Source organism: Panthera tigris, chromosome E1 (assembly GCF_018350195.1).
Source record: "Panthera tigris isolate Pti1 chromosome E1, P.tigris_Pti1_mat1.1, whole genome shotgun sequence".
Lineage (NCBI taxonomy): Eukaryota > Metazoa > Chordata > Mammalia > Carnivora > Felidae > Panthera > Panthera tigris.
Window position 1 is genome coordinate 2,507,244 of NC_056673.1, and position 8,691 is coordinate 2,515,934.

At 59.9% G+C, this 8,691-nt stretch overlaps 1 protein-coding gene across 3 annotated transcripts; it reads left to right on the forward strand.

Annotated features, from left to right (window-relative positions):
• The first annotated feature begins 2,121 nt into the window (after nucleotides 1-2,121).
• Nucleotides 2,122-8,349, forward strand: ATP1B2 (ATPase Na+/K+ transporting subunit beta 2). 3 transcript variants are annotated; one of them, XM_042967448.1, is made up of 7 exons: nucleotides 2,122-2,861; nucleotides 4,635-4,763; nucleotides 5,009-5,113; nucleotides 5,227-5,432; nucleotides 5,657-5,713; nucleotides 6,502-6,600; nucleotides 6,712-8,349. In XM_042967448.1, exons 1-7 carry the CDS (start codon nucleotides 2,750-2,752, stop codon nucleotides 6,874-6,876), a joined length of 873 nt encoding a protein of 290 aa, XP_042823382.1. In that variant the 5' UTR covers nucleotides 2,122-2,749; the 3' UTR covers nucleotides 6,877-8,349. The 3 variants fall into 3 exon arrangements, with proteins under 3 accessions (XP_042823382.1, XP_042823383.1, XP_042823384.1); XM_042967449.1 differs by lacking the exon at nucleotides 2,122-2,861 and adding an exon at nucleotides 3,059-3,076; XM_042967450.1 differs by lacking the exon at nucleotides 2,122-2,861 and adding an exon at nucleotides 4,268-4,286.
• Nucleotides 8,350-8,691: the final 342 nt, after the last annotated feature.

Consider the following 8,691-nt stretch of genomic DNA (forward strand, 5'->3'; position numbering starts at 1 on the left):
ACAGTGCCTGGCTCTAAGTGAATGCCCATTAGATACGCATTGAATGAATGAATGGGAGTTGCGGCTGGACTCTGAAGGGTGGGCAGCCTTCCGGGACAAGGGAATGAAATGGACAAAGGTGTGAAGTCAGGAGTGAGCACAGCCTGTCCTAGGAGTGGCCGGGTCAGGCTCAGCTCCAGCAGAGGATCAGTTGCGTCCTGGTGGGAAAGGGGGCTGGGGACACGGGCTGGGGCTGGGCACTGGAACGCCCTGAGGGTTAGACAAAAGAATCAGGACTCCGTCCTGCACAGGGTGACAGGAAGCCAGTGAAGACCTTTGAGCTGAGGAGTGGCCTAATTAAAACTGTATCTGGAGAAAATTAATCCGGAGCCTGCAGAAGGGGCTAAGCAGAGCCCGCTGTATAATTTGCAGGACCCGGTCCAAAACGAAGATGTGGGATCCCTTGTTCAGAAAGCAGGAAAAAAGTGCCGCTCACGGTACTGAAAGAGAACATGTTTTCATTTCTTCCGTGGTTCTTTTCTCAACTTTTCATGGTTTTTTTTTTTTTTTTTTTTTTGCTATTTAACGTTGTTTGAAATAAAGAAAAATCAACTTTTTTCTGCCCTCGGCTTACTAATGAGCACGGAAGGACTAGAAGCCAAAGGAATTATGGGCAGCTCAGCTTTTCCCTCTCCTTCCCTGTCATCGTCGTCAGCAGAAGTGGTTGGCTGAATCAGGAAACAGCGGGACCCAGAAAGGGGAGAAGAAGAAGATGCCTCAGTCACCCGTGTCTCCTAGAAGGCCATCGCCTTCTAGGGTTCAAGGTCATTCAGCTGGACGCATAACACGCTTGCTGTGTCTTAACTCTGAGTCTTGCTGAGCTCGCACGCACGATGGGTCCACTGGAGTTCTACACCGGGCGGCCTCTCGGATGGCACGTTACATATATCTCCTCGCTCACACACGTCCTCCATTGTCCCGTTGGGCTTCACGCACAAATTACAAGTTCAAAGATAAAATTATGAAGAGTTACGAGATGGTGAAAGCACCAAACCAGCCACATGGGCCATTCTGAGTGGGAGCTTTGGTTGAACAGACCCCCAAGTCCGTAAAGCTGGGCTGGAGGGAGAGAATTTGAGGCGGAGGGCGAGAGTCAGAACCCGGCACTGGTGAGGACTAGAGCCAAGGAAATTGGGTGAGAGGCCGAAGGAGAAGAAACCCCTCTCCAAGGCAAAGCGACAAGATCTGAAGAGAGATGAAAAGAGAGCGATCATGATTCTTAACTCGAGGTCTTTAGAGGCTCTTGTACCCCCCCCCCCAACTAGACTGTGGGTCTCTGGAGCCCCGTGAGAACTGCGAGGTTGGTTTCCCAGGGCTAGAGTTGCACAAAGTCTCTAACAGGTGCTCAAATGGGCCATGTCTGTGGACCCCAATGGGCAAATGGGGAGGGGGAGTTCACGCCTGGGGGTTGGGGGGGACACAACACCTGAGGAGATCTGGATCCCGGCTGGAGCCTCCGGGCAATGCTAGGGGCTAGGGATGTGGTGACGGGGAGAGTTGGGTGGGGACATGGGGAAGCCCCTAGGCTTGGAGAGAACCAGGGGCTGTGGGATTGGAGAAGGAGGTGTTGGGGGGAGCTGGTAGCGGCTCCCCCAAAGGGAATTTCCCTCCTGTGGTGGCCTCTCTCCATCCTGTGTGGCCTGTTCTAGCTTCCATCCCGGCGGGTCTAGCGCCCTGGCTGGTGCCTTCTGTTTTTCTTGGTCTCTGGCTCTTTCTCTGTCCCTCTCACATTTGGCCCTGTCTGTCTCCGGATCTTAGTCTCCAACGGCCGGCCTGGGGCCCCTTCGCCGCAAAGATCGGCTTCCCTCTCCAGCTCTGTCTCTCTCAGGGGTTCCCTTTCCCTCCACTCCGCCCGGACACGCCCTCCATCCCCTTCTTCCACCTGATCCAGTGTGGTACCTGGGGTGGGGGGAGGGGAGAGACCTCCGGGTCTTAAAGAGGCGGCAGGGGGGCGGACCCAATCCCTCTCTCCATATTTGCATATGCATGAGGTCGCCCGGGCCAGCGGCGAGGAGGCGGGGCTTCTGGGGGTGGGAAGGGGGCGGGCCCCCCACCGCCGCCGAGTATAAAGACTGCGCGCCGCGCCTGCCGGCCCCGCACTGCTGAGGAGCGGAGCCTCCGCCCGGGGGACCCCCATCCCTGGCTGTCCCCCAATTGCGCGTCCCTGCCCCACCCCCGCGGCCGAGCCACCACTGGTGTGGCGGTCTCCGCTTGGCGGAAGAGCCTTGAGCGGCCACCCGGTCCCTCCCCACGGCCTCTTTGCATCTTGGATTTCGGGGCAGCCCCCTCCCCCACCCCTCCCTCGCCTCCTTGCACCCCTATTTTTTCTGCGCCTCGCTCGGGTTTTGCAGCCGTCTGTTTTTGCATCCCTTTTCATTTTGTTTCTAGAAGGTTTGGGGGGTGAGGCTGCGTCGCACCCCTTCCTCTTTCTCACCTCCCCTGCTCTGACAGCCCCCTTTTCATCGGAGCCCGGGGGCGGGGTGGGGGGGCGCTAGGATCGGTGCATCCCACGCCGCGCTGCCAGCACCCCGCAGCGCGTGGCCGTGCACCCCGGAATTTGCAGCGGCTGCCCATCTGAGGAGGGTCTCCCTCGCCCCCGCTGCCTTCGCTCCCCGCGCGTTCCGGAGCGTGGCGGGGGGGCTTCTGCGCGCCGCACCCCAGCTTCTCCGCAGCCCCCCGCCCGGCGCGGGACTCGCCCCCCGCCGCCGAGATGGTCATCCAGAAGGAGACGAAGAGCTGCGGGCAGGTGGTTGAGGAGTGGAAGGAGTTCGTGTGGAACCCGAGGACGCACCAGTTCATGGGCCGCACCGGGACCAGCTGGGGTACGCAGGGCGGGCCGCGCGCGGGGCGGGGCGGGGGTCCTCCGGGCGACGCCCCGGGGGGCACCAGGTCCCGCGGGCTCGGCCCCGGTTCCCTTCCCGGGTCCCCGGCGTCCTGCCCTCCCCCCCCCACCCCCCCGCCCTGCCTGGCTCCGGCCTGGGAGGGGGCCGAATCGCCGGTCTAATCTCCCCGGCCGGCCGCTGCGGAGGCGGAGAAAGTAGGTCACTGCCGCCTTCCCGCCCCCCGCGGAGCCCCCTCGCGCGGGGGGTCGCGGGCTCTGCGCGCGTGTCCGCGCCGCGGCGCTGGCGCTCCCTCTCCGGGCAGGTCCGCTGCACACGGCCGCCCCCCCCCTTCCCCAGAAGAGCGCCCCTTCCCTCCCTCTGGCTCTCACTAGCTCGCCAAGCCCGTCTATTTTTAGCTCGTGCCCATCCCCTGGACCCTGGGAACATTCATGAGGGGGCGGGTCTTGGAGAGGTGGGGGGGGACCGCGGGGGGGGGGCTCTTCACAGCGGAAGTTGTCAGTATCCCGCTGCTGTTTGGAGCTTTCTCTGTGGCTGCTTTGTGGGTGGGGGGCTGTTGGAGAGGGGTGGCCCTGGGAGGTTTTGGAGGTTGGAGGTCCGGCTCCGATGTCGCAGGCGGAGGGAAGGAGTGGTCACCAGTGGTGAGACGTGCGCATACATCATCCGGCAGAGTGTCCAGACCTTCCCAAGCCACAGCGGGACTGCGAGACTCGGGTGTAGAGGGAGTTGTCCCCAGGCGAGGGTCTGGTGCTGGGCTTGAGTGCAGGTGAAGGGTGGCATTCTTCCAAAAGGGATTGTTAAGCTGGGAGGTCAAGCATAGGGGAGCCTGTTGTGACACAACCTACGATTCCTCCACACCGGTTGAACACTGTTCCCATCAGCCCACCCACCACGGCAGTCCTCGCCTTCAGGAAACTGGGGAGTCCGGTCCCTGGGGTTGAAGGGATCCGTGATGGCTCGGGGGAAACCTGGAGAAGCTTCATGGGGACAGTGTCGTCTGAGATAGAAGGACAGGGGTTCCTGGGTGGTGGCAACAGCAGACACTTAGGCTGAGGAGTGACGGAGTTACATGTCACATACAGCAAGGACCTGCTCCCCGCCCGGAAGCCTCCGGGACATTCTACCTTTGCTCAACCGCCTCTCCCCGGGTGCTGTGCGTGAACTGGGGGGTGGGGTGACCGCTGAAGGTTCCGGGCAGCTCTGAGCGATTTCGTAGCTAGACGGCAGCTGCGTCCAAGGTGCCACTTCTGTGGGGCGCCAGCAGAGAGAAGAGTTTGCTGTCGGAACGTGAGGGTCCGCGCTCTGAGGGGTGGGATGAGAGTTTGGTTGCGAATGGTGGCCAGGGCCAGCTTGGAAACTCATTGCGCCGGACAGCTTTAAGCACGAGGACCCATGAGGCAGTAACAGGTGCTGTGCCTTTGTAGGGCCGCGAATGGTTGACAAGTTGGGAACGGAATCTGATGCCGAATGACCGCGGCCTGTACTTGGGGTTGGCCCAGCAACGAGAAGTTAGGTCTCTTGCGGCCTCCACGAGGCCGGGCTTCACTATGGGACCGGAGGGGGTGGGGGTCATGGCTGGACGCCAGACACCAGGGCCTGCTTCCAGCTCGTCTCATTTTGCTCTCAGGGGCAGGCTCTCGGATGTCCCCGAGACTCTGTGGCCCGTCCCGGTGCAGGACGTCTGAGTGGGAGAGGGGTCTGCGGGGAGAGGTGAGGTCATCTTGGAACCCGCTGACCCTGTTTCCTCCTCCCCAGCCTTTATCCTCCTCTTCTACCTCGTCTTCTATGGCTTCCTCACGGCCATGTTCACCCTCACCATGTGGGTCATGCTGCAGACGGTCTCTGACCATACCCCCAAGTACCAGGATCGACTGACCACACCGGGTGAGTGATGCGGCTTCTGATGACCCGGTTACCGCGTGCGGGGAAGTCCTTGAAGTCCGCCTCCTTCCCGTTTCCCGCAGCTGAGAGCTTTGTGATCTGGGAAGGTGCTGTGGGGTCACAGGAGATCTCCCCCTGTCCTCACCCCGGCCATCACCCTGCTGCTCCCTGTGTCCGGCTTCCTCCCTCCGTGTGTAGTCCCTCGTCGGATATGCATACGTACATGTATATCCACTTGTTTGGTACAGGCTTGATGATTCGCCCCAAGACTGAGAATCTTGATGTCATTGTCAACGTCAGTGACACTGAAAGCTGGGACCAGCATGTTCAGAAGCTCAACAAGTTTTTGGAGCGTGAGTGAGGGGCCGCTGATGTGGCCGTGCAGGGGCTTGGGCAGGCGATCGGGGGACCCTGGAAGCAGAACATTGGCCCCGTGACTCTCTCTCTCTCTCCCCCGCCTCCTTAGCTTACAACGATTCCATCCAAGCCCAGAAGAATGACGTCTGCCGCCCTGGGCGCTATTACGAACAGCCAGACAACGGAGTCCTCAACTACCCGAAGCGTGCCTGCCAGTTCAACCGGACCCAGCTGGGCGACTGCTCTGGCATCGGGGACCCGACCCACTATGGTTACAGCACCGGGCAGCCCTGTGTCTTCATCAAGATGAACCGGGTACGTGTGACCTTGGTCACCAGGGAGAATGAAGGAGGGGGCTGGGGTCATCATCTGCGGGCAGTTGCTTCCTTTCACTGGGGCGATCTGGGGAGGTTTGAGCGGCTTCGAGAACCAGAGGCGTGGGGCCGTGGGAGGCCAGGTTCTGTGGAGGCGAGGAGGCTGGACACGTGTGTCTTCGCCACCTTGTTTCTCTAACTCCTCGTCCTCTCTCTTCATTCCAGGTCATCAACTTCTACGCGGGAGCGAATCAGAGCATGAATGTTACCTGTGTGGGGAAGGTGAGTTTGTGGGGCCCTGTCCACCTGCCCATCTGTTTGCCTTTCTTGGCCTGCACGGAATTCACTCGTGTCTTTCTGTCTCCTTCGCTGTCAGAGGCCCCGTCACTCTAGGGACAAGGGGGTAAGAGGGCGCGCCAGCGTGGCTCCAACTCCCAGGGGCTCCCACCACTCTCGCTTCTCTCTAGAAGCTCTCGCGTGGCTGGACACCCACCTCTCTGAGCCCACCCAAGCAGAAGCCTCGGCCTCTGCTTCTATGCCTGACCCCTTCCACCTTCTCCAGTCCCTGATCACCGTGTCTTCCGCTCCCCCTCCCGTGTCTCACCTTGCTCTTCAGTTCTTTTTAGGTTTCTGGTAGTTAGGGCCACCTGCCACCACTCAGTTGTCCTGGGAACCCTGCGGCCCCCTCCTCTGTCCTCTCTAGAAACTTCCCGTCCCCCTTCACACACGCGCACGCACACACCCTCCCCTTCCTTCCGAGCCCTTACTCACTTATCTGTTCTCTCTTGGCTCTGCTCCAGAAACCGATTGCTGAGACCGGGGTAAGAAGGTGGTGTGGGAGGATAAGGGGGCGGCTCCAGGGTCATTAACACCCTTCAGGACTTCCCAGTCTGACGGAGAGACAGGACAGCCCCTGCTGCACACACGCACACACAGACTCACAGCCCAAGGGAAGCAGATTGGAGCCAGAAATCACTTGGGGCGAAGGAAGAGTAGAGGGCAGTCTGGAGAGGTTCTGGGTTCCTGCCGCCCCTAACCCGCTCTCCCCCTACCCTCCTGCTCCCCCACAGCGGGACGAAGATGCTGAGAACCTCGGCCACTTTGTCATGTTCCCTGCCAACGGCAGCATCGACCTCATGTACTTCCCTTACTATGGCAAAAAGTTCCACGTAAGTTTCGTGGGAGGCCCGGCCCGGTGGCTCCTCCCGGGGAGCGGGGTCCTTGGGGAGGAGGCTGGAGTTGCCAAGGGCCTGGACCTGTGCTCTCCTCCTCTGGCCCAGGTGAACTACACGCAGCCCCTGGTGGCCGTGAAGTTCCTGAACGTGACCCCCAATGTGGAGGTGAACGTAGAATGCCGGATCAATGCCGCCAACATCGCCACAGACGATGAGCGGGACAAGTTCGCGGGCCGCGTGGCCTTCAAACTCCGCATCAACAAAACCTGAGGCCCCTTCCTCCTGCCCCCACCTCTTTCCTATGGATGCCTCTGGAATGTCCCTGACCCTGCCTGATCCCTCCCTCACCCGCCCCAAAGGTATTTTTTATAACAGAGCTATGACTTGTTTGAGCCTCACGCCCCTTTTCTTTACTTGTGAACCCAGCCTGATGGCCATTGTGGTCCCCTGACTTCCCTCCCGTCTCCACCCTCCCCTCCGGATTCCAGCTCCGTCAGAGGCAGGGAGGCAGGATCCCAGGAAGGCCGGCCCGAGGAGTTGGGGGCCATTCTGGTTCTGGCTTAGCTGTGAGTGGGGGGTCTCCACCCCCGCTGTCCCCAGAGAGCAATAGAAAATGCCTGCCTGCCCGCCCACCTTCGCACCTGCCTTCACCCTCATCCACCTCCCCCCCGCCCCCCACACATCTCATTCCATCCCTGGTTTGCAGACACGATCGTGGCCCTCCATTCACCTTCCTCTGTCTCTCCCACGCTCTCTGCCTCATCGACACCGTCACCGTCTTGGTGGCTTCTGACTTTACCCAGCTCCTCCGGCATTGGCAGGGCTGTCCCCATGTCCTCTCCATCCCCGTTCCCTCCTCCGAACGACAGCTGTCTGTAACTGAGGACGAGGTGGCTCGGTGGCCTTTCCCCTGTCTTGTGGCACATTTTTCTCCTCACCCTGCGGTGACTGGCGCGAGCTGGGAACGAGGGTCTGGAAGAGTCCCTGTTGGTTCTTCCTGAAAGTTCTCTTCCTGTCACCCAAACAGGCGCTCCTCGGAGGGATGGGATTGACCTAGGCTGAACATCCACTTTGTTTTTTTGCCGCCGACGGCTCACTGTCTCCCTGTTTGTGTTCCCAGAATATCCTTCAAGTTCCCTTTCCCTGGAGCGCTGGGGGAGGGCAGCCATTTTGGCTGGGTCCCCAGTGGCCACCTTGGAAACGTCAGCTGGCTGTGGGACTGTTTCACCTCCTTCCCCTGGGCCCGGAGCCACCCCCCTCCTCCCTCTGGCTTCTCTTAGCACGTTATCAACTAATCACTAGCTCCTCCCCTCTCCTCTGCCCCTCGGCCCTAAACGCTGCCAATAGCCCCCCCCCCCCCAGTCTAGGCTCTGAACTTCTTGGCCCATCGCCTTCGGGACCCCTTGGCGTTTTTAAACGACCCCGTAGTGCCCATAGAATGTCACATGAGGGGCCTCTGGTGTTCTTGAGTGATCGTGCCCTTCATTTCTGCCCTCTCTAACTCCCCATTTCTTTTCTGACCCTGCAGCCTCCACACCGCCCCCCCCCCCCTTCAGATGGACCCTTCCCTCCTCCCCTCTCGCTGGATCTGAGTCTCTTCCCTCGGGGTCCCCATGTTTTCCTGCATTCCCCTCACCCCAGTGGTCTCTCTCTGCAGTTATTTAATGCCTGTGTCGGATCTACTGTAAAAAGAGGATAAAGTACAATAGAATGAGAGCAATTATATATATAAATATATATCACACACGGAGCCCTGCGTGTGGGTTGTTCCTTTCTGAGCATTCGGAAGAGCTCTGGGAAGGGGAGGGAGGCGATCTGGGTGATTTGGGGGTCGCCTGGGCCTCGGGGGTCCTGCTTCCCAGCTTTGACTTCTTCATCCAGTGTCCAAGCGTCTACCTTCCAGATCGCTCCTTCTTTCATACTGTCTTTGAGATGGCCCAGGGCAAGAGAGGCAGGAAGCCTACATCCCTTTGTTGGGCGATACTTATGAAGTGCCTACTGTGTGCATTCTAGGCGCCGTGAAGATACACTTATGAAAGAGACAGACTTCCTGCTCCCAAGGAGCTCCCCAGTTTAACGGGAGAG

Coding starts and splice junctions, on each gene's coding strand:
- ATP1B2 (XM_042967448.1), top strand. CDS start 2,750: ATGGTCATCCAGAAGGAGACGAAGAGCTGCGGGCAGGTGGTTGAGGAG. Junction 4,764..5,008: donor GGATCGACTGACCACACCGG/GTGAGTGATGCG, acceptor TGTTTGGTACAG/GCTTGATGATTCGCCCCAAG. Junction 5,714..6,501: donor ATGTTACCTGTGTGGGGAAG/GTGAGTTTGTGG, acceptor GCTCCCCCACAG/CGGGACGAAGATGCTGAGAA.